We start from the raw sequence: 25,493 nt of genomic DNA, 5'->3' as shown, positions 1-25,493 counted from the left end.
ACATTGTATCAAAGAGGTACCTGTGCCACCATGTTTATAATAGGGCTGTTCACAACAGCCAATCTGTGGAATCAAAACCAATCTGATATCATTCATCAGATAAATAGATAAAGAAATGTATATACATATACTTAGACAAACACCACATGTTCTCCCTTATATATAGGAGCTAAAAGTTTTTTTAAAAAAACAAAACCAATAAAAGAAAGAAATGCCTGTGTGTATCAGTTTTGCTGCAGATACAGTGTTTTGTCAAACTTCGTTCTGAGTCTTTGTTGAGTAAATTGTTAGGAGTTATATACTACTGCACTTTAGATGATGCGTGACTGTCTTGACTGTATAGGGGTAAAGTTGACATCTTTTCACTTCATTGTTGTTTATGGCCCTTGCCTGTGTCCCTGATGAACTATAGTCTCTTTGCTTTTCGTCTGTTGAACTCTTTATTTAGTGGAGCATAAGCCTGTGACCATAATGTAAAATGAAAATATGTTAGCTCAAAAAAAAGCTTTTTCTAATAAAATAAAAGGTACCTTCACAGTGGGTATTTGGGTTTACCATATCACTTTGGGACAGGCACAAACTTTCAGTCTATAGCATCGGGGAAATGCAAAGTAAAGACATTCAGAATTATAAACTATATAACTCAGTTTGTGTAGAGTTCAAAAATAGTCCAAAGTAACTGATGGAGGCAGAAGTCAATATAGTGGCTGCTTCTGGCAGGAGAGAGTACCAAAGTTAGCTTCACCAGGCTGGCAATGTTCTGGACTTTGGACCTGGTGGTAACCACACTAGCATATTCGGTTAAGATAATTCATCATATACTCATAAATTGTATACTATATCAATTTTATTCTTCAATGCAAACTTTCTAAAGTTTGCATTGCAATAAAATCCAGCTGATTTTCTTCCAAGTCAAACTAACCTTTTAAGGAAATTTTAAAAAAAATACTTATTTCATTTTATTTGAAAGAGTTACAGAGAGGTAGAGACAGAGAGAGTCTTCCACTTGTCGTTTCACCCCCCAAATGGCCTCAATGGCCAGAGCTGAGCTTATCTGAAGCCAGGAGCTTTTCCAGATTTCCCACGTGGGTGCTGGGGCCCAAGCACTTGGGCCATCCTCCACTGCTTTCCCAGGTGCATTAGCATTGAGCTGGATTGGAAGCGGAGCAGCCGAGACTCGAACTGGTACCCATATGAGATGCCAGCGCTGCAGACAGGGGCTTTACGCGACTACACCACAGCACCAACCCCAGAAAGTGTTATTTTTAAGTTGATTTACTGCTGATTACCTAAGCCTGTCGAGGAAACTAGGTTGAAGATGCCTGGTCATCCAGTTAGCATGTCTCTCCCATCTGGGCCAAATCCTGTAAGGAAAAAAGCAAACAAGACAGGATCGTTCCTTCTCTAACTGGGTGCAAGTAGCAGGAAGAGTGGGCACCTTGAGGAGAAGCAGGAACATGGTAGGGCACGCGGCCTCCAGGCCCTGGGCTCCTCCTGGACAAATGTGCGTGGCCGCCGTGATCCTGATGCCACAGGCAATGAAGCAATCAACAGATAGGAATCCTCTGAATTCTACATGGGGTGTGTTTCCCTGGGGAAGCCTCCAGTGAAGAAAAGTCTGTTGAGACTGGATTTCTTTGTAAAAAATTGGCAGTCAAGCTTCACATGGTATATTTACTGATCAAGCCTCTGATTTTGTATACATAGAGGATATTCTATTGTATATTTGATTTTTTTAACCAAGCACTTGTGTTCTTCAGGAAAAAAAATGTTAAATGCAAAAAAATAAATATTTCCAAAAATTTACCACTTTTTCAGAGTTAAAATATAGACTAGATTTAGAGATGGTTAATGGAGTGTATATATTTTAGTTTTCCATTGTAACATTACACCCTCTTGAAGAAGAATATGTACCTTAAAATTAATCAAAAGGGATGACCAGTCTTTGATTTTACTAAATGTATATTGACTAAGCTTGATCTTAAATCTTTCTCTAGCACATTGTTTTCTTAATTGTGAATAATTGATTTGCCTCATATATTCAGGTTCACCAACTCGGCTGTGAAGTTGTTGTCTTGCTATTGGAACTCAATCCTGACCAAATAAATCTTTTTAATTGGGCAATTGACCGATGCTACACAGGCTCCTACCAACTTGCATCTGGCTGCTTCAAAGCCATAGCAACTGTGTGTGGAAGCAGGTAGGAATTTTTCTTAGTAGTCATAAGTAGCAGATATTCACAATATGACTGTTTTGCAATTATCTGAGCAAGGTCTATGAAAATACAAAATGGCCTATGTGTCCCCGGCGGATAAACCACTCCCTGTAAGTTTGCAGTTATGTTTTTTTCTCATTTTATCAGAGTGAATTGTTGCTACAGCATGCCACCAACCACCACCACCACCACCCCACTGCTTCCCAAGGGGCAGACAGGGTAAAAAAAAGAGAAAGCTCCTGTCCACTGGTTCTCTCCTCAAATGCCTGCAGTGGTGGGAGCTAGGCTTGGGCCAAAGCCAGGACCCAGGAACTCAATCCAGGTCTCCCACACTGATGACAGAGACCAATTTCTTGAGCTAGCACAGTCACCTGCCAGGGTCTACATTAGCAGGAAAACGGAATCAGGAGCAGAGCTGGAAATGGAACCAGGCACTCTGATCCGGTGTGCAGGCATCTCAGGCAGGAGCTTCACCACCAGGTCAACCGCCCCCCGCATCATAAATCTTCTAAGTGCCTCAAAATTCACTGTGAAACATTAGATCAAGTACTTGTAAACCATGTTTAAAAAGATACATTAAAGGAACTAAATAATATCTAGAAGTATTTGTGACAAGTGTGAATTATAAATCCTTTAGTCATTTTCAAACCAAACCCAGAAGGTGGCCTACAAATTTTAAAACTTCTTTTGTCCAAAACTTTGGGGAAAAAAAAAGAAATGGTGACACTGCAAATTCCATAGATTATATTTTCAAAACCACTACACTACAGGGCAGGCAACTGGCCTAGCAGTCAAGACCCCAGCATCCCGTATCAGGGTCACTAGGCTCCATGACCAGTGTAGGCCCTAGGAGGCAGCAATGAGGACTCAAGTAATTGAGTTCCTGACCCCCAGTTGTATTCCTGGTTCCCAGCTTTAGCTGGGCCCAGCCCAGGACATCCCCAGCATTTGAAGAGTGGATCAGTGGATGGGACATTTGTGCATGCTTTCTCTGTATCTGTCTGTCTCTTTCTTTCTCTCTCTTGCTCTCCCCCTCTCCCTCTCTCCCTCTCTTCCTCTCTCTCTCCCTCTCTCCCCACTCATCTTTTCCCTCCTTTTGTCACCTTTCTCAAATATTAAAAAAAAAACACTATCCTGATTATGTATATTGGTCTTTCAATGCTAAGATTTATTGAGTGAAATTTTTTCATAGAAAAGATGAAAGGCTTAATGTAGATTCTCCAAGTTGCATAAAGTATTCACAAGAAATAAGTTAGGTAGCAGGAAAATTGAGAGAATGAAGCTTAAGTTTATTTTTTAAAAGACCCTTCATAGACTTTAGATTTTTCCTTTTTAATCAAATATATTTAAATAACTATCTTGAGCTATTGGATGCAGGGAACAAAAGTGAATTTGTTTTAAATTCTAACCTATTATGGGTCTAAATTAATAAGAACAGTGTTTTAAAAGACATCTACTTTCAATAAACCCAAAATAAGCATGCTATTTAAAAAGATAAGTTTTTCTTTAAAATGTTTCTCCTTCTTTTAAAAAGATAGAAGATATCATTACATGATAAAGCTTTCATTATTCTAAATCTCACTAGCAGAATTTTTACTTCTTTTTTTTTTGTATGCTTTAATCTCCATAAAAGCTGCAGCAGATGGATACAACCTAAACTGATTTTCCATTCTATTTTATTTCCTGATAAAAGTATTATTGAAAAATTATTTATACTTACAAAGCACTAGCAAAATAACACTGTTGCAAAAACCTCTTTCCCTGGAGTGTTTTTGTTCTTATTTTCAGATATTTCAACATTTTAAAAATGAAAGTTTTGTCCACATAACCCTTTGATTTCAAAATATGTATTTAGAATCTGTGACTTGGACGTCTATTCTTTGACAAATAAAAGTCATAAAAGTTTCCCCTCTCTGCTGTCCTTCACCCAGTGAACTTGGTTTGAACTGTTGTAGTCAAATTTATTTCACTGCATGGTCATCTCATAACATATCACACTGCATTCCTGTGACTAAATCTAGGTATTTTTTTTCCTTAGGGAAAAAAATGAATGCTCTGTGAATTTAGCAATATAGTCTCAATTTCAGTAATATCTCTAGTCACAAAAATATTAGGCCTAAAATGCTTTGTGTTCCAAGTGGATTATTTAAAGAATCCTACTGAGCTATTCAGATTTTTTGGACAAGCATTGCTTATCTATGTACATTTGTGATGCCCACCACTCCCAAAGGAAGGACAGTGGGCCAGGGGACCCCATGGCCAGGACCTCACAGTGGCCAACACTTCTGCCATTTCTCACCACAGGCAGGTTCCGAGTTTAAAGTTTCAACTGTGGCCTGAACTTGCTCTTTATCCCCATAAATTCTCAGCCCATGTAGTCTAGACAGGGTTCCAGAAAGCCTTGTACAATCTTTGCACTATGTCGGACATTTTGCACAAATGTCCAGACATTTGATTTTTTTTTTGAAAATCAATTCTAATGTGTTCAGCATTTACTTGATTTGTTCTCTGTAAGTTTATACCTGAAAAGCAATTAACTATTTTATCTTATGAACTAAGTTCCCAAAGAGTCATATGCAAAATGAATCACATTTTAAATTTCTTAAGCAAGTTGTCTGTATAGTAACTCCCACAGGCCATTTTCCACAACAAAGAATCTTTCTTGTAAAATAAATAATTTCCTCCTCCTTTTCAAACAGAACTGATCACATGTGGATTCAGTTTTAGGGGACTATGACTGTTTATAAGCAGATTCCTTCATTAACAAACCACTTACAGTTGGGTCAGCTTAATAGACTGAAACTTGTAAGTGCTCTTGTCAACTTTAATTTTCTACCTTTAGTTTTAGAAGAATAAATTATTTTTATATAGTTAATATATCGATCCTTCTGCTCATTAGATGTGATAATTAAAAGAAAATTTATCCTCTACATTCTTTTTCCATTTCCTTTGCAGAAATAGGGCTGTGTGTTTATGTGGACATGTATGTTCATACATGGAGATTAGCTATGTGAGGCTATGCTATGACTCTGATGAAACTGGGAGACAAGAAACCAGAATGGAACTTGAGTAGGACCAGGGAAAGTGAGGATAAATTTGAAAATGTAATATTAATTTTGAAGAAGTTTTCATAAAATATATTTATGCTTTTCATTAAAAACTATCAAATACTTGTCGGTACTATAATACAGCATGAAAGAAAACAGCTTACCTGTCAAGCAGCTTTAGTTCAAATAAATATTTGGCTTCTGTGCATGTTCTTACTAACTTCTCAACTCCCTCCCAATGAGATCAGTGCAGAACAGATAAGGAAACTAAAAAAGAAACTAAATGGCTTTCCAAGGATATAAATCATGGTAAATCATATGCTGTATATTTAAAGTGTGGGCCATTTCCAATCACTACCTTAACTCACATTTAATTAAATAGTTAAAATACCATTGTTTTTATTTTTACCCTCCAACATGAGCTTAAAATATGTTATTAGATATTCTAGAACTATTTTTAAGATCAAAGTTTTAATTTTTAAAAGAATTTTATTTGGTCTATTTTTGAAGGTAGTTTGTGTTCTCATTGTTTGCATGTTTATTTTGCTCCAAGTTAACATCCTATAAATCTTTCTTAATTTAAACCAAGCCTAGCAAATTTAAATTCCTAAAAATAAATGCCCCACATTTTCTTAAGGAAATAACACTCATCCATTAACAGGGAAGACAAGAGAAGCTAATGACTCATGAATGCATATCACACTCTACCCGATCATGCGTAGCCTCATTCAGCCTTGTCCGCCCACTGGAGTATTTCAGGAGAGCGCAGTGTGGCAATTTGGGGTCTGGAAATCGATTGTCGTGGGTTCAAACCCTCACACTGCATCTAATCAGGTGTGCCCTGTTGAGCAAGTTACAACTGCTTCCTTGTGGATAAGATGGGGTAAGCTTAAGGATTAAGTAAAGCCCATTTCTTGGTCTAAGGCCGGGCACATAGTTAGCACCCCTGTGTAAACTATTCTCCAGTTGTTGGAGGGACAAGGTTATGACATAATCCTCTCCATCAACTAATAAAAGCTGTTTCTCTTCAGAATATTTCAAAGTCATCCCAAGCTTGGTCATTTTGTCCACAGCTAATAGACGTCTCCCAAATTCTCCAAAATCCCCTCTCTTGTACATTGGAAGAAATGGTTTTATGTCTTGTTTCCTTTCTGCATTCTGCTTACCATCCATATGTAGTTTACTGTTTGGTTGCACTGTATGAAAACAGCTGTTACTTCTCTTTAACCCTGTCTATGTTGAACAAGTACTGAAAGGTGTAGCATTTTGGTTCTAAGCCTATTTTAAACATCTAAGTGCAGCTTTCTAGGTGTGCTCTTTTGCTTATGTGGAATATTTCTGCTTTCCTTCTCTGGGTTTCTTTCATTTTCTGCTTCTGTGCTGTTCCTGTCAATGAATTTCATGGCTCAGTCTTAAGTGACTAATTGAGTGCCCTAATCACATGGTCAAGTGTATGGCTTGCATAAGAAGGAGGCTTCAGGCCGGCGCCGCGGCTCACTAGGCTAATCCTCCGCCTAGCAGCGCCGGCACACCGGGTTCTAGTCCCGGTCGGGGCACCGGATTCTGTCCCGGTTGCCCCTCTTCCAGGCCAGCCCTCTGCTGTGGCCAGGGAGTGCAGTGGAGGATGGCCCAGGTGCTTGGGCCCTGCACCCCATGGGAGACCAGGAAAAGCACCTGGCTCCTGGCTCCTGCCATCGGATCAGCGCGGTGTGCCGGCCGCAGCGCGCCAGCCGCGGCGGCCATTGGAGGGTGAACCAACGGCAAAAGGAAGACCTTTCTCTCTGTCTCTCTCTCTCTCACTGTCCACTCTGCCTGTCAAAAAAAAAAAAAAAAAAAAAAAAAAGAAGGAGGCTTCGTCTACCCCTTTCCTGCCTTTAAGTCCCTATTCAAATGGCAGTATTTTGGGGGGTTCTTTTCGGTGTAAATATATATTATGAAACCCAGAGACAGAGCAGCAGCTGGGCATCTCTGCTGCTGGGGAACCTGGGAAGAAGCTCTTTCTACTTTCTCTAGATACTGCAGTTTGTAAGAGTTCCAAGTAAGATGGGCTAACAGCGCACTCACTGTGCTATTTGGGTTGTCTACAAGGCTGAGAACATTGTGGTCTAGCACTTGAATTCTTTAGAATCAGACACATCTTGGGGTCTAGGTTCCACCCCTTCTGTATGATCTTGGGAGAGTCCTCAACTCTCTGAGCTTGTGGTAAGGCTTAAATAACAAATCTCAGTAAAGGCGTTGGTGCTGTGCGGGGCACGAAGTAAGCAGATGATAACCTCCTTCATCCATCATCATTCTGAGCCCTGTCATCATCCCCGCCATCATCTGGGGGCCTCCCCAATTTCCCAACAAAGACACCACCTGTACGCTGTGTTCATTTAAAAATAAAAGTTCCAGAAAAGTAATCATTGTAGAATGCAAATAAATAGAGCTATTTTGGAGGGACAACATAGCAATATCTACCAAAATTGAAAAAAGTCTTTGCCTCTGAATGATATTTTCTAGGAATATTTTCTAAAAAAATATATTTGGTGTTTGTTGCTCCGTAATATTGAGAAATTAAAAGTACCCTTGGCCGGCACCATGGCTCAATAGGCTAATCCTCCACCTAGCGGCGCCGGCACACCGGGTTCTAGTCCCAGTCGGGGCGCTGGATTCTGTCCCGGTTGCCCCTCTTCCAGGCCAGCTCTCTGCTGTGGCCAGGGAGTACAGTGGAGGATGGTCCAAGCGCTTGGGCCCTGCACCCCATGGGAGACCAGGAGAAGCACCTGGCTCCTGCCTTCGGATCAGCGTGGTGTGCTGGCCGCAGAGCGCCGGCCATGGCGGCCATTGGAGGGTGAACCAATGGCAAAAAGACCTTTCTCTCTCTCTCTCTCTCTCTCTCTCACTGTCCACTCTGCCTGTCAGGAAAAAAAAAAGAAAAAGAAAGTACCCTAAACATTATCAGTGTATATCAGAGGTTCGATTCCCTAGGAAAGAGATTCTCAGATGGAGATCTGAGTGCATAAAAATGTATTAAGGAGTGTCCTTAAGGCTGACATCTATAGGGAAGTAAAACAAGCAAGACTGAACAGAGAAAAGAAAACCATAATCCGCCCCACATGGCCCGGTCCTGGGAAGCAGACTGATTCTCACTCGGGCAAATCTCCTTGGCTAAAGGCATTTTCAGGGAAGGATTCAGCTCCGCGATATCAGCTGCAATGATTTAGTTGCAGAGTTGAGAACCTCATTCCTAAAACAAGGCCCCCGGTAGCACATCACAGCATCCATCACCAGAATGGTTATTTATGATGCCTCCGTACTGTGGAATACTATGCAGATGCTAAGAAGACTGAAGCAAGCCTTAGAGCTCGGTGAAAATGAAATCAAGTAGCACACACATTTGTGTTTAAAATCCTCTGCTTTGGGGAAGGGGTATTTAAGTGGACATATTTGTATATGTCCTGGAATACACATCAAAGTGTTGTCTCTGAGCTAGAACCATAGCAGATGAGAGAGAGAACATAGATGGGTCACTTCTGCATTTTATTCTATACAGCTATCCATAGCCAGGACCAGCGTGCCAGCCATTTGAATGAAGCATCTTTACTGGATTCTTCAGCCCTAACATGTTGCTTGAATCTTTTAGAAGAAAAATGTATTCATGCATTACTGGTATCATAAAAATGTGCTAGTTGAGTAATATTACGTGGAAATCCTTTTTCTTGACTTTAACCAATTCTTGCTCTCTCTCACTTAGTCATATGGAATGTCTTCATAGTAGGAATATGATTTTCTAGAAGGGTGACTGTCCTAGACTAGAACTTTTTAGGCAATGTTGTTTTATAGAATTATGTAGGATCAAAAGATGGAAATCATAGAAAAAAAAGATAATGCATTTTTTCACCTCCAAGCTATCTTCTGCTTTTTGAGAGTGGCCTGAAATAAACATAAGGCATTCACCTTCTACAGCTAGACCATTCCCTGCTTGTTCATCTCACTGGCAGTTCTTGATTTATCATCGCTTTTGTGCAGCAAAATAAAGAAATACAATGAGAAGATGTCACCCTTTAATAACAAGAAAACATTATTTAATCTCCATATTCTGATTGGTGCTACTGCCAAGGGCAGTACTCACTGCGTTCCAGTCCCCTAGTTCCCATCCCACACATACAAATGATGACCAAAAGCTGCTGATTTTAACTCCGCAGTGGTCTGCAAATATATCCCCTCCTTTCTGTCTCTAATGTCCCTGCCCTAATTCAAACCCCTCATCAACTGCTTTTGAGATTCTCTTTTTTTAAAGATTTATTTATTTATTTGGAAGTCTGAGTTATGCAGTGGCAGGGGGCGAGGGAAGGGGAGAGAGAGAGAGAGAGAGAGATCTTCCATCCACTGGTTCACCACCAAGTTGGTCACAACAGCCAGCACTAGGCCAGGCTGAAGCCAGGAAGGAGCTTCATCTTTGTCTCCCATGAGTAACAGGGTCCCAAGTACTTGGACCATCTGCTGCTTTCCCAGGCACATTAGTAGGGAGTTGGCTCAGAAGCGGAGCAGCTGGGACTCAAACTGGCACCCATAAGGGATGCTGGCTTTGTAAGCCATAGCTTTACTCACTACACCACAGTCCTGGCCCCTTCTTTTGGATTCTTTTAACAGTCTCTGCTCTTAGCCCCTGCAGTCCGTTCTCTACACAGCAGCCAGAACGATTGTTCAGATAGGAATCTATGAGCCCCCTGCCCCACGGTGGATCCTTCACTTGGTTCTCTGAAACTTTGAGGATGAAGGCCATTGGTCAGTCATCATCTAAACCCACCACCACCATAGCCCCATTTCCTGCCATGCCTCTGTTTCCTTCATTCCATCTACTACATAGAGAGTCATTTCTTTTACAGAGGCTATCTTGCCATTTCTTGCTTAAAATCTTTCAAAATGCTCTCCTCTCTGCCTGTGGCATTCGCCACTCTGCCCCTCCTGTGGCCTGATGCTTCAAGAATCGTTTTACTTATACCCTGCTCCGACATAGGTGTTCCTCCTAAGGGGTCTGGGGGCCTGCTGTGGGTTGTGCCCCCAGGTCTGCACTGTACAGTCTGCCTCCATCACTAACCTGCAGTTCCTCCTACTAACAAACGCTGTGTCAGTACCTCACACTTACTTCCTGATCATTGTTTTGCACTTAGTACGTTCGGATGCATCATGTGAAAATAGGAATTGAATGAGCTATTGAGAAACTTCACACACATGTCCTCTCCTCTTCTCTTCACTCATATTTGGTTTTCATTAAAATCTGTTGGCATCAGATTTTTGCGGTCTTTCATCCTGGCATGACGATATTCTATTTTAAGTAAAAATAGTCACTGTATTCCATCTACTTATAAAATGCAAACAATAGAAGTAAAATTGGGCCTGGGAGATCATTGGTAAGTGCCTGAGCTTGTTGTGCTCCGATTGTCAAGATTATTAGCCAGGCTGTCTTGTAAACGATGCTGTTTATGTTTCTTTTAGGAACTATCCTTTCGACATAGTGACGCTATTAAACCTTGTTCTATTCAAGGCTTCTGACACCAACAGAGAGATTTATGAAATCTCCATGCAGCTCATGCAGGTAAGTATCATTTATTGTTGTGCGAAATTTCCTTCCTTGAACACACACACACACACAGAGAGAGAGAAACGGTGTTTGATTGCTGAGTTGCTGTTTATTGAAACACATTTATTCATCTGTGCTTACCATTGGTGGTGTGAAGAGTGAAAAACCAATCATATAATCTTCAGTAAACAGAGTAATTGACTCGTGCTTTTCCTCTTATACTATATTTGCTCTGTAACTGCTGGCTTTTTTCAAACAGAAATGCTCCAGAGGTACCCAGCTAATTTTTCTCATACTTTTCTTCTTGTCCTACCTCTCTTTAGATCCTTGAGGCAAAGCTTTTTGTATACTCGAAGAAAGTCGCCGAGCAGAGGCCTGGCAGCATTCTGTATGGGACCCACGGCCCGTTACCACCCCTCTACAGTGTGTCCCTCGCCCTCCTGTCGTGTGAACTGGCCAGGATGTACCCTGAACTCACCCTTCCACTTTTCTCAGGTACCGCATGGTAGTCAGTAATGAGATAGGCGAGCATTTCTGGTGCTCCAAGCAATTTCCCTGCTAAAATCCAAGCATAAGTTGAGAAACAGAATAGTTGATGCTAAATCCATAGATCAAAATAGTTTATTGGCTAAATCCAGTTACGCATGGAAGTAAAGACTAAAACAACTTTAAAATGTAAAAAAAAAAGTTAATCTAAAGCAGTATAGGCATAAACATACATATGACAAGTGCAAAGATGCTTAGAGTACTAATAATACTTCCATATGTATTTTCTATGTAAATTTCCCAAGAAACTAAATACAGCTGAGTAACTTGGTATTCACAGTTGCTTATGTAATTTCTGAGAGTTGTTTGTTCTTGGTTGGGAGAGAGGCTGCAGCTGCCATGTTGCTGCATATATGAATTGCGGAGACTGATTCTTGGCATACTTTATAAGCAATCTTCATGAATGACTTTTGTGAAAGTCTGTTTTTAAAGAATCGCATTTCTCGGTTAACTTCTTATCTAAGCTCCTGGAGCACCGTGTCAAGGGGTATACTTTGGCCTCTGGAATTCATCCTCTTTTTCCATCTACCTCACCACTGCCCTCGTCCAGATCCTCTTCCACCCCCCTGCCTCTGACGACCCTGACCAAATCCATCCTCTGGGTTGCGATCCACGTTCCTGGGCAAAGCCAGATCCATACAACACTTCTCAATTCTAACCTCCCGGCCTACCTGTCCTAAACATAAATGTCTGCAACAGCAGCTTCCATTTATGGAGCGTCCTTATGTTTTAGGCTGTACATTAAGTACTTTAATGGGCATTGTCTTTATTATACAATCTTTACACCCCAGCAGGCGTGTAGTATAATGGTTATGACAGAGGCTCTGGAGTGAGGTAGCCTGGGTTCAAACCCCAGCCCAGTCAGTCACCGGCTGTTTGGCCTTGGACAAATCACAGAATGTCCAAACTCTTGTTTCCTCATCTTCAATAAGAACTACCTCGCAGAGGAGGAGGACTAGCGTGAGCTCACAAAAACCACGCAACTGGCCCAACACCAGCGTGGAATCATCACTAGCAGCACCACCGCCACCATTTGTATTTTACAGGCAAGAAACTAAGGCTTAAAGATGATATACAATTTGCTCAAGGGGCTAGCATTGTGGCATAGTAGGTAAAGCCGCTGCCTGCAATGTCAGCGTCCCATATAGGCACCAGGTCATTTCTCAGTTGCTCCACTTCTGATCCAGGTCCCTGCTAATGACCCAAGAAAAGCAGCAGCAGATGGCCTTGCCACCTACGTGGAAGACCAGGGTAAAGCTCTGGCTCCTGGCTTCAGCCTGGTCCAGCACTGGCCATTGCAGCCTTCTGGGGAATTAAGCAGCAGATGGAAAATACTTCTCTCCCTCTCTCTCCCTCTCTATCTATCTATCAATCTATATCTTTATCTCTCTATCTCTTCCTCTCTCTCTCTCTCTCTCTCTCTCTCTAACTTTGCCTTTCAAACATAAGTAAATCTAAAAAAAAAAAATTATTCAAGACCATATAGCTAGGAAGCAGTCAAACCAGAATTAAATCTACAACTGTCTTCCTACAAATTCCTACAAAGTGATTGCTATAGAATTAGAGCTCTTTAATGTATTAAAAAAAAAACTCTTTCATCCTTTCAACCCTCTAAAGCAATATCACATAATCTCTGACCAGCGTGCTGGGCATTCCCATAAATCTTTGCACTGCACATGTTGTTCTCAATCCTGGGAATGGCTCCCTCCCTCTCCCTAACTCTCCAGACTCCTTAAATATAATTTTGCGTCTACCTCTACCATGCAAATCGCTCTCTCGGTCTCAAGCAGAGTTCATCACATCCCTGCATGATGCAGTATACCTGAAACAGTGGGGACACGCAAGAAAGGCTTTTTTAATAAATTCTTTTTGGAAAACTAAGATTTATTTTTATTCATGTCAACCGAGCTGTGGGTCTTGGGGAAAAAAAGAGGTGAATAAAATGGTCCCTCCCGTCAAAGGGCCATAGTGTAGCCATAAAAATAGATGTGCATTTATACAGTTATGACACAGTAAGAGAACTGCTGTTCTAGAAAGAGTATGGCATGCATGGGATGGAAGCTCAGGAACAATCAGTTGTTGGGGTTGGGGTAAGATTTCCCAGAGAAGTTGATGTCTGAGCTGCAGTTTGAAAGCAGAGCAGAGATTTGCGAGGTGGACAAGTAATTGATAGACATTACAGGCCAAGAGAAGAGCAGAGGCCTTGGCTTAGAGGTAGGAAATAGCACCACGATGCACTCCAGAGGTCACAGAGAGGTCAGTGTGGCTAACTGAGCATGCAGGGAAGGGGCAAAGCCAGAAATGGTCAGGGGCAGATGGAGAGGAAGATGACAAGACTCGGAAGGCCTTGTGTCCTGTGCCAGGGAATGTGTAGGTTGGCCAGCTTCTGAATGTGTCCCTTGAGCCTTCAGAGCCCTGTGAACATGGAGGGCAACCAAGCACACAGCTGGGGTTTTGAACATCACTCATGAGTTCCAAACCAGAAGGGGGCGGGGGCCAAGATCAGCCTGTGTTCTATAGAAAGACTGGCTTCAGGGTGGAGGGCGGATTAGAGAAAACCCAACCTAGAGAGAAGATACCAATTAGGAAACAATGACAGTGATCCAAGGAGGAAATGTGAAATGCTAAAGGCCCCGTGAGAGTGGATGGGAGAGACAGGAGTCACGAGGTGCTGGGGTGGCGCACCAGAGAGAGGGCCTGGTGCGTCCTCTGGTGGGCTGGTGGAGAACAGAGCGAGCTGCGAGAGTGACAGGAGAGGGTTAGGGTGAGGCACAGATCGCACGCTCAGTGTGGGATGTTGAGTGGGGACCTCTGCCAGGAATCCTCAGGTGTAGACAGGCCTGGACTCAAGGGAAAGCCAACATTGATGCTCCTAGAAGAATAGGAGGGGTTAGGGCCAAGGGCACGGTGAGATTAGGAGCAGAGAGAGTGCAAGAGTGAGGGCTTTAAAAAAAAAAGATGTATTTGAAAGTCAGAATTACAGAGAGAAGGGGAGAGATAGAGCTTCCATCTGCTGGTTCACTCTCCCAATAGCTGCAATGGCCAGGACTAGGTCAGGCTGAAGCCAGGAGCATTTTTCCCAGTCTCCCACGTGGGTGCAGGGGCCCAAGCACTTGGGCCATCTTCCACTGCTTTCCCAGGCGCATTAGCAGGGAGCTGGTTTGGAAGTGGAGCAGCCAGAATGTAAACCGGTGCGCAGATGGGATGCCAGTGCTGCAGGTGGTGGCTTGACCCACTATGCCACAACACCAGCCCTAACACTCAGCTCTTACCAACTGTTCTAAGGATCAGCTAGGGGCCCGAGAAGGAAAGGACTCAAGCTTGGAGAGGACAGAGACCACCCAGGAGATGGGCTTCATAGAAACCTAAAGAAAAATGAGGATTTAGGACAGAGTGAGCAGTCCACATCCTCTGATGGAACAGAGAGATCCCAGAAGATAAGGTTTAAAAGTGACCCTCTGGATCTCACAGTCCATTGATGAGTGTGGTCATTTATTGATGAGTGTGGTCATTCCCGTGAGAGGTGGCAACAGAAGCCAGATTGCAGTGTCCTGGCTGAGAAAGGAGGGAAGAGAGAGACTGCAGCTGCAGGGTTGGGGGCTGGGGGTGGGGGGGCTGGGTCAAAGTCAGGGCAGGGGCTTTGAAGGATGAGCAGGATAGGAGCAGGTTTCTTCGTGGCGAGGGAGAAGCCAATGAATTGGGAGAGGCTGATGGTTCGGGGGAGAGGAGATAAATAGTCCAGCAAGTTTAACAAGGGAAGAAGTTCATGGAATGAGCTGCAACACCTTCAGCCTACACTCTCTCCATGAATTTAGCTTTTGGCTATTTTGACTTATGAGTCAATAACTTTTCAAAATAACATGGAAAAAATAAGAGGTTACGATAGATTCCTACCTTGTGTTTTTACAGCCTTGACTCTCATAAACCCTGTGGTGAGGTTTTTATTGCCTGTCATTTCAGGTGACCTAATTACTCTAAGCAGCCAGACAAGCTTTCAGGCCCCTCCCAGAGGAAGCGGAAAATGCATCTTGCATCCCACCAACAGCAACATGCATTGTATTTGTTTCTGGAGACGTGGAGGAGTGGGGGATTGTTCACACGTCTGTGGCATCTTCTTTTTCTCTCTTCCCTTCCAAAATGCCTCTATAACCCAAGTACTAATGTAGATGCTTGGGGTCCCTCAAAGAGGCATCCCCATGCTCTCTGGCTTTGCATCTGAGAGACAAGGTGTAGGAATAAGTGAGCAATAGTTAACAAGCAAAGTATGTCATGCTTCAGGAGGTGACCACTGCTGCCAAAGAAAACCCACAGATTTTGATACCATTGTTTTAAAATTGGTGGTGCTGCTGTCCTTCTGTTCTGAATTCTTTCCCTCTCCAAAGTCCAGTTCCTTTTTAGGGGGAATTGAAACAGTTCTCCCACCATAGAACTATCCTGAATTTTTGCAACCGGAAGCCATTTTCCTCCAGTGAACCCACCAAAGCGTTCTGTGCCTTTCCTGTGTCATTTGTCACTTGTTCACTTGCCCCAGATTTGTCACCATGACTTGTCTCAAAGTCTCCTTCCCAGGGGCAGAAGTGTAGTAAGTCTCGCTGCATCCATCGTGCCTCGCACAATGAGTCTTCCCTAGAAAATGACCAAAACCTTGGAATAATGAATGTTCTGCTTTGACAAGGACCCGAGTATGCATCATCTCATTCCATAGCATCAGTCTTCACAGCCATACATTTAGAAATTAAGTGAGTTTGGAGCCGGCACCATGGCGCACTGGGTTAATCCTCCGCCTGTGGCTCCGGCATCCCATATAGGTGCTGGTTCTAGTCCTGGTTGCTCCTCTTCCAGTCCAGCTCTCTGCTGTGGCCCGGGAGGGCAGTGGAGGATGGCCCAAGTCCTTGGGCCCCTGCACCCGCATGGGAGACCAGGAAGAAGTGCCTGGCTCCTGGCTTCAGATCAGCACCGTTGCGGCCATTTGGGGAGTGAACCAACGGAAGGAAGACCTTTCTCTGCCTGTCTCTCTCACTGTCTGTAACTCTACCTGTCAAATAAATAAATAAAATCTTTAAAAAATAAATTAAGTAAATTTAGAAATTTTGGCCTGTGGAAAACAAAGCAGCCTTAGTGCTGTCTGATGATTACAGAGAACATAAAAATGTTCTTAATTCTCAAAAAAAAATTCTACTTTTCATTGTAAGAAAAGGGCCAAATCCATTAAAGCTACTGTTCTGGGAATCTACGGGTTATCTGAGTGTAATTCCTGGGCTCTGTGGCGTTCAATTGGTAATCTGCCATGCTGTATAGCAACATACACGTGAGACCACACTTTCTAATTTCCCTGTGGACAAAACAGATTCTTCTATAGACACGAGGACTAGAAGATTATAAAGCTGTACTTCTGTATCTGTAGGCAGCGTACACAAGGAAATAATGCAGAAATGCTGTCAGTGAAAGTGATGGTGAAGTGGCTGGGCAGCGTGTGGAGGCCCCACTCTTGGGATTCACTCATCCCACAAAGTGGTATACAATCCTTGCAGGCCCCTTCCACTTGCTCTACAGTTTTCCAGCAGGTGCCATGGCCTGGGCCTATTCCATTATTGGGTTGGTGATAAGGTGATCATGCTAATCACATTGACAATAGCCTGCTGGGTGGCACAGGCACCCTGCTGAAAGAATGCTACATACATTATGGCTATGTGTTTTTAAAATTTTCTTAAGGCTGGCACCATGCCATGGTGGGTAAAGCCACTACCTGCAGTGCCAGCATACCACATGGGTGTCGGTTCGAGCCCTGGCTGTTCCAGCTCGGTTCGAGCCCTGGCTGATCCAGCTCCCTGCTGATGGCCTGGGAAAGCAGCAGAATATTGCCCAAGTCCTTGGGCCCCTGCACCCATGTGGGAGGCCCTGAGGAAGCTCCTGGCTCCTGGCTTCGGATTGGCCCAACTCTGGCCGTTGCAGCCATTTGGGGAGTGAGCCAGTAGATGGAAGATCTCACTCTCTTCGCTGTCTCTCCATAACTCAGCCTTTCAAATAAATAAATTATTTATATATTACTTATTTTTACTTGAAAGGCGGAGATAACAGAAAAGGAGGAAAAGACAAAGATATTCCATCTACTGGTTCACTCCAGACTGAAGCCAGGATCCTAGAAATCAGTCTGAGTCTCCCACATGGGTGGCAGGGCCCCAAGTACTTGAGCCATCACCTGCTGCCTCCCAGGGTGTGCATCAACAAGAAGTTGGAATCAGAAGCAGAACCAGGACTCAAACCCCTGGGATACAAGCACCCCAAGAGGAGTCTTGGCCACTGTGCCAATTGCCTGCCCCTGTTGCTATTTATTTAAATCCTCGCAGTAACCCACTTTGGGACCCATTTTATAGATGAGGAAACTAGGGAGCAGAGTTATTAAATAACCAGCCCCTAGTTACCTGCAGCAGTGTGCGGTAGACCTGGAATCTATACCTATGTCCTGACTCCAAGTCCCTTGTCTTGTTCACTGTAACACACTGCCTCCACGTACCGCAGATTTGAACCCAAGCAGCTGCCCACCTCCTTCAGCTTTCACCAAGCTTGTGCTCGTCCCCACTGTGCTGGGCCACTTTCCTACCCAGAGCACCAGTGTGGAGCAACAGACTTGAGGATGAGCCTCAGTCTTATGCTTTGGTGGCCTAAGGGAGCTGCTTAGCCTAAGAGAGTGTTATGAAAACACTGTCAGTGGGAAGCACCGTTCAATCTGTAAGTTGCTGTGTGTATTTTGATTTGCTGGAATAACAACACACGGCTCGCTGTTACTGCGCTTCTCTTTAGAGGTGAGCCAGCGATTCCCCACAACGCACCCAAATGGGCGTCAGACCATGCTCACCTACCTGCTGCCCTGGCTGCACAACATCGAGCTGGTGGACAGCAGGCTGCTCCTCCCAGGGTCAAGCCCCAGCAGCCCGGAGGATGAAGTCAAGGACCGGGAAGGGGAAGCGACTGCTTCTCATGGGCTGAAAGGGAATGGCTGGGGCTCTCCAGAAGCCACGTCGCTGGTGCTGAATAACCTCATGTACATGACGGCCAAGGTAAGCTCACAGCCTCAAATAGCAGAGCCCCGTCACCCAGGAAAAGCCCACAAACTCCAGCTGCAAACCCGCAGAACATGGCACTCATCTTTTAACATCACACACGTGGGGGTGGATGGTGGAGACAGCTGCCCAATGCTGTGGATGACGTTAGTGCCATTGAGCTGTGTAAAAATGGTTAGCATTGGGGCCAGTGCTGTGGCATAATGGGTAAAGCCACTGCCTGCAGTGCCAGCATCCTATATGGGCACTGGTTCGAGTCCTAGCTGTCCCACTTCCTATCCAGCTCTCTGCTATGGCCTGGGACAGCAGTGGAAGATGGCCCAAGTCCTTGGGCCCCTGTGCCTACATGGGAGACCTGGAGGAAGCTCCTGATTCCTAGCTTCTGATCGGCCCATCTCTGGCCGTTGCAACCAGAGTGGTTCGGGAACAAACCAGTAGATGGAAGATCTCTCTCTCTGCCCCTGCCTACTCTGCCTTTCAAATAAATTAATTAATCTTTAAAAAAAAAAAAAAAGGCTAGGATGGCCAACTTTATAGTACATGTATTTTATTGTAATTTTAAAGTTAAGAAGCCTAGCATGTTAAAAAAAGATCTCATGAATTGGCATTGTACTTGCTTGATTCGGCATCTCCTGAAAAATGGCATCTTCCTGATCAGTGCCCACGTTTCCCGCCTCTTAAGATTTTGAGATAGACGTGATACTCAAAACTACTTACACTCCAACTGCCCTTCTGTTTTTCACCGGGGTCTTCTGGTCTTCTGTGCTGTGTGCTGTGTGCTGTGCTACAGTATGGAGATGAAGTTCCCGGACCAGAAATGGAAAATGCTTGGAACGCGCTAGCCAACAATGAGAAATGGAGCAACAACCTGAGGATCGCGCTGCAGTTCCTGATCAGCCTGTGTGGGGTCAGCAGTGACACGGTTCTCCTGCCTTACGTAAGTGCCTCCCGGGCTTCCAGCTGTGCTTGTTCCCGTGGGGGGGGAGGGGCGCGGGAAGGGGCTAAGGGGGGACCCCATGTGCAACTCACAAGTCAGCATGTGCTTGCTGCTCCAAGGAAAACAGAGATGGCCATTTTCGGCAGTCAGGCTAATCTCCCTTGAGCTCACCCAGGTATTACATAACAGTTCCCTTCTGTCCCTCGTGCCTGAGATGCAGGGTACATGTGCAGGTGACACCTTTGTCGTCCCCTTGCTATAAGCCTTGGGACTCAGAAACCTGTGAATTAATGAGCAGATATTTTTCTAACAGTTACCAAAAGCTGCCTTCTCTAAACCTTAGATCCATATGGCAGAGACGGGAGGGAAAGCTTTGTATACTCTTGACCAGAACAGAAATGCAGAGTGTTCAGGATTTCCTCTTCAAATTCAGGTGGAAGAAGAGAGAAGTCAGCAGAAGAAAGTCCTTCTGGGGTGTCTGATGTTTGCTGTCTGTCTTTATTTATTTATTTATTTATTTTGACAGGCAGAGTGGACAGTGAGAGAGAGAGAGACAGAGAGAAAGGTCTTCCTTTGCCGTTGGTTCACCCTCCAATGGCTGCCGTGGCCAGCGCGCTGCGGCCAGCGCACCGCACTGATCCGAAGGCAGGAGCCAGGTACTTCTCCTGGTCTCCCATGGGGTGCAGGGCCCAAGCACTTGGGCCATCCTCCACTGCACTCCCGGACCACAGCAGAGAGCTGGCCTGGAAGAGGGGCAACCGGGACAGAATCCGGCGCCCTGACTGGGACTAGAACCCCGTGTGCCGGCGCTGCAAGGCGAAGGATTAGCCTAGTGAGCCGTGGCGCCGGCTTGCTGTCTGTATTTAAAAGTGATAAGATCAACACAACAGCGTTTTTGGTTTTGTTTTTTTTTTTTTAAAAAGATTGATTGATTATTTATCTGAGAGGTAGAGTTACGGACAGAGAGAGGAGGAGAGAGAGAGAGAGGTCTTCCATCTGCTGGTCACTCCGCAAATGGCTGCAACAGCCAGAGCTGGGCCAATCTGGAGCCAGGAGCCAGGAGCTTCTTCCAGGTCTCTCACACAGGTGCAGGGTCCCCAGCATTTTGGCCATCTTCCTCTGCTTTCCCAGGCCATAGCAGATAGCTGGATGGGAAGAGGAGCAGCCGGGATCTGAACCGCAACCCATACAGGATGCCCACTAGGCCACAGTGCCAGCACCAGCAGCAACGTTTTTAAAACGCAAGCCCACAGGGCCTTTCTGTGCTGCTTATTTTTATGAGAGATTTTGTGCCTCCCTGCTGTTGTGAGCTGCATAAGCTTACGCACCTCAGGATGGACTAGGAGGCGTGCAGCAGCACAGGGCTTTCATCCAGAGGTATTTTTAAAATTTAAAACCATAAAAGCAGCTAACACTCCTTTGTTTCTAGAGAAGAAGAGAATAGTAGGGGGCTGGATGCCTTTTTAAACAAAAAGAGCTTGCTGGTTTTCCCCAAGGTTTGTGCAAACAAAATTCTTTCTACAGATAAGACCGTAGGTGGCAACTTTGAGTTTAGGTGGAATCAATGAGTTCCAAAAGGGACTTTTTACAAATGAAAGCCTTAGAAAAAGGGGACCTTCAACAGCACACTCCTATCAGAGGTGCGCGCAGAGAGACGGATGGTGGTCTGGTTGCTGGGTCCTCATAGGCCGTGCAAACAGGAGCCATCAGGAAGACACTCTTGGTGGTGATGTATGTAAATGACCAGGCCCCCAGCTGCGCGTTCCTGGGGGCCGGACTCAAGACAACATCGCTAGTTTCCCTTTTCTTGTCTCAGATTAAGAAAGTGGCCATCTACTTGTGCCGTAATAACACCATCCAGACCATGGAAGAGCTCCTCTTCGAGCTGCAGCAGACCGAGCCGGTGAACCCCATCGTGCAGCACTGCGACAACCCGCCCTTCTACCGCTTCACGGCCAGCAGCAAGGCTTCGGCCGCAGCCTCGGGTAGGCAGGCCCACCTGGGCGGACGTCCTGTCACAGGTTGCTGGGCTCTCTCATAGGGAGGACGCTAAAGGGCTATGAGAAGCCGTCTATTACTTTTCTTATTCCTGTGTGCACGTTTATTTAAAGAGAGGGCTCAGGGCCGGCGCTCTGGCGTAGCAGGTTCAGCCTCCCCCTGCAGCATCAACATCCTATATGGGTGCCAGTTCGACTCCTGGTTCTACCACTTCTTATCCAGCTCTCTGCTATGGCCTGGGAAAGCAGTAGAAGATGGCCCAAGTCCTTGGGCCCCTACATCCACGTGGGAGACTGGGATGAAGTTCCTGGCTCCTGACTCCTGGCTTCTGCCTGGCCCAGCCCTGACTGTTGCAGTCTTTTGGGGAGCAAGCCAGTAGATGGAAGATCGCTCTCTCACCCTCCCCCACCCCACCGTCTGTGTAACTTTGCCTTTCAAATAAAATAATACATCTTTAAAAAAAAATACAGAAATGGCTTAAGAATCACTGTTAAACTCTTAACATGTTTGTGTATTTTTTATAAAAACTTTCCTCATTTAAGATTTTATTTATTTATTTGAGAGGTAGAGTTACAGACAGACAGAGGGAGAGATGGAAAGGTCTTCCATCCACTGGTTCTCTCCCCAAATGGCCGCAATGGCTGGAGCTGATGCCATCCAAAGCCAAGAGCCAGGAGCTTCCTCTGGGTCTTCCACAGGTGCAGGGGCCCAAGTGCTTGGGCCACTAACACTGCTTTCCTAGGCCACAAGCAGAGAGCCGGATCAGAAGAGAAGCAGCCAGGACACAAATCTGCCCATATGAGATGCTGGCACCACAGGCGGTGGCTTAACCTACTACACCACAGTGCTGGCCCCAGCATGTTTGTGTATTAATGAAATCATCTCGTATGGGTGACCAAGAATCAGTAGTTCCGTACTTCTCTGCCACGGTTTTGACTTTGCCCTGATCTGCCCTGTAGGAATCTCCATTTTTAGACCCCTCTTCCCATATCTATGAGATTCTGTGATATTCTCTGAATGTTGACTAAAATACCCCACAGCCACACAGGTTGAACATCCTTAACCAACACATCTAAAATTTGAAATGTTCCAAAATATGAAATTTTTGAGTACCTACGTGACACCATACACTTGTTGGATTAGTGTATATAAACTTTGTTTCATGCATGGAAATATTAAAAATATTATGTAAGATTACTTCATGCTATGTGTATACAGTGTAAATAGTATGTAAGGTGGTTCATAGAAAAATTAAAACATGTTTATTTTTGTGAAAAAATACTGTGGAATCCATGCATAGATTTTTTTATAATATATACTTTCCATGAATTTTTTAAATAATTCATGTATGCAAAACACAAATGAACTTGGTATCTTAGAATATCTTTCCCTCCCCCAAGATATCTCATTAGGTATATGTAAATATTCCAAAATCAAAAAAAGAAATCTGAAAAACAAAACACTTAAGTCCCAAGTATTTTAGATAAGGGATCCTCAATCCATTTATCACTTTGAATACACTGGCACCCCAGCATCAGCGCCCCTTGATTTACCCAGTACTGTGACTGCCTTCAGACTTCTGTCCTCCCCCAGGCTCTCTGTCCTCTGAGTGCCACACCCTGCTGCCTGAGCAGTGTTCCTGCAGGGAGACACTAGCCTAGGATCAGAAGTCTGGAACTTGAACTTGCTTCTCCAGCAGTAGCTGAATAACTTCTGAACTCAGAAGCACTAAAGCAGCTAACATCAGGGCAGCACCCACTGAATAAGCTCCTAACCCAAGTAGCCAGGAAGAGAAGCTTTTAAGAACATAGTAGCTTCCCTTTGGAAGGGAGTTGAGGAATTTGGTTTGACCATCGTAGATGTCTGGGATTCTCCCGTTTCGGTGGTGCACGCTTAGAAGGCTGTTGAGGATGTGTGAGATTCTGCAGAAGGCGCAAGGAGACTTTCAAACATGGCACTTTACAGGAAATCCTTTCCTGAAGCTACCTGAGACTCGAGCTTGGGCCCTTTGCACGTGTCTCTGTCTAAGCAGCCTTCTTCTAATTCCGTCTCCAGGAACCACGTCCAGCAGCAATACCGTGGTGGCCGGCCAGGACAGTTTCCCAGACGCAGAGGAGAGCAAGATACTGAAAGAATCCGATGAAAGGTCAGTGCGCGCGTTTCGCTTCATATCTGGTAGAACTTTGAGCAGCTTCTGTACAGTGTTGGGGAGATTTTTTTTTTTTTTTTTTGCACAATGGTAGTACATGTTGGTGCGGTTTCTAAATTTTCACACACACTAAATGCCCTCTTGGTTCGAAGAAATACACACTGACTTTCAAGCTGTACTTTGTATATCCCTAAAGATAACAATTTTCTCCTGCACACAGTCAAAGCAGAGACAGGAAAAAAGGGATGCTGAACCCACTTATCCCATGGCTTCATAAAAACCACCAGTTGGGGCTGGTGCTGTGGCATAGTGGGTAAAGCCTCTGCCTGCTGTGCCAGCATCCCATATGGGTACCAGTTCGAGTCCGGCTGCTCCACTTCTGATCCAGCTCCCTGCTAATGCACCTGGGAAAGCAGTAGAAGATGGCCCAAGTCCTTGGGCTCCTGCACCAATGTGGAGACCGGGAAGAAGTTCCTGGCTCCTGGCTTCAGATGGGTGCGGTTTTGGCCATTGTGGCCATCTGGGGAGTGAATCATTGGATGGAAGACCTTTCTGTCTCTCTACCTCTGCCTCTCTGTAATTCTGCCTTTCAAATAAATAAATAAATCTTTAAAAAAACAGTAGTTGTTCAGCTAATGGCCAAGACCTTCTGGAATTAGAGGAGATTGCCAGGTGGAATGTTCAAATCTGATTGCTGATTAATTTCCTGGGGGATAGAGGGGCTGTCTGGAGGTGAGTTGTCTCATACGTCATCAATCTGACTTTACTCTTGCTTTGTCCCTTCTCAGTTAACCCACAGCACTGTCTTTTCCTGTGAAACAGAGTTTCCATTCCTCCATATCTTTAATGATAATATTTCTTTTGCCCACATACCTGTCTTCTCATTCCCCGTGGACCACTCACCAGTAAATAAAATCTGGGCCACTATTTTCTGTGGATTGTAAGACCAGGGAGACAAACCAGGAGAGAAAAAACTTCAGTGTAAAAATAGCAACCATAGGAGAATCTGAGAAAAAGCTGAGCCTTTTCTAGTGAGAAGTAATGCGGGAGCTCTTTCACTTAAACTCTAACAAGCGTGGAAATCCTCACAAATCCATGTGGTAGAGAATGCAGAGAATCAAATAGTGATGATAATCACTTAGACCAGAATGCCCCAGGCTGCTTCGTGGCTGTCCTGGGAGCTTGCTCATGAGCGCGGGAGTGCAGCAGGGGCTGCAATGGAATTCTCTTACCCAGGGCCGGCTGCAGGCCCCTGCAGTTCTGTAGGCTTGTTCTCTAACTCAGGCACCTGCTAAAGCCCCCTGCACTCCTGGGCTGCTGTGGGGTCTTCGGGCACATGGTCATCCCCAGGGCTTTCCTTCACAGTAGCAGCTCATTCCCGAGGGCCAGTGAATTGCTGATCTTGTCCATTATAGTTCTCTAGTAAAAGTCTCATTCGCTCTGAGAAATGAGTAAGGGTTTTCATTCTCCATATGTCAGGGACAGTTCAGGATTACTAAGTAGCGTGTTATCTGTAAAATCTCTATTCACTACTACTTAGGACATCCAGCTCATGGTAAAACACCACATGTTTCTACTTGCTGACCCTTTTTTGCTATAGTCTGAGTTTCTCCCGTGAATTTTATTTGGGGCACAAAGGTGGCACCGTTCCCTTTCCCCATTACCAGGACTTCTTTAGGACCAGAGCTGTGAGTGTCCTGAATTTTTCAGGGTGGCCTCTGCAATGAAGAAGCCAGCTGTCTCTGTGGTATCAAGGTCAGAGCATGTTTCAGGGTGATTGTCTTGGTTAGCTCTGCTCCCCACCTCCTCCCTCCCCGTATCTCTGTTGGCCATCAGGAAGCCTGGTATAATTTTCTACCCATATTGTTTATGCATATTCATACATATCAGATTCTTTTATACTGACCATACCAGGGTATTTCAAGAAAGTTTGTGGAAAATGGAATTAAAAGATAAGTCTAGGGGCCAGCTCTG

At 44.6% G+C, this 25,493-nt stretch overlaps 1 protein-coding gene across 6 annotated transcripts in view; it reads left to right on the top strand.

Moving 5' to 3' along the window:
* FRY (FRY microtubule binding protein) overlaps nucleotides 1-25,493 on the top strand; it is a 499,640-nt gene that overhangs the window by 385,509 nt on the left and 88,638 nt on the right. For all 6 annotated transcript variants that reach the window (XM_008273531.5, XM_089304252.1, XM_002720581.6 and 3 more), the window contains 7 exons: nucleotides 2,046-2,200; nucleotides 10,744-10,843; nucleotides 11,152-11,323; nucleotides 18,176-18,432; nucleotides 19,226-19,372; nucleotides 21,189-21,357; nucleotides 23,426-23,516. In XM_008273531.5, coding sequence (XP_008271753.4) covers nucleotides 2,046-2,200; nucleotides 10,744-10,843; nucleotides 11,152-11,323; nucleotides 18,176-18,432; nucleotides 19,226-19,372; nucleotides 21,189-21,357; nucleotides 23,426-23,516 — 1,091 coding nt within the window. The remainder of the gene's footprint in view (nucleotides 1-2,045; nucleotides 2,201-10,743; nucleotides 10,844-11,151; nucleotides 11,324-18,175; nucleotides 18,433-19,225; nucleotides 19,373-21,188; nucleotides 21,358-23,425; nucleotides 23,517-25,493) is intronic.

This window comes from Oryctolagus cuniculus, chromosome 9 (assembly GCF_051225735.1).
Source record: "Oryctolagus cuniculus isolate XC-2025 breed Fujian yellow rabbit chromosome 9, ASM5122573v1, whole genome shotgun sequence".
NCBI lineage: Eukaryota > Metazoa > Chordata > Mammalia > Lagomorpha > Leporidae > Oryctolagus > Oryctolagus cuniculus.
The sequence above is the reverse complement of the archived record's forward strand: the minus strand, read 5'-3'. Positions and strand labels throughout refer to the sequence as shown.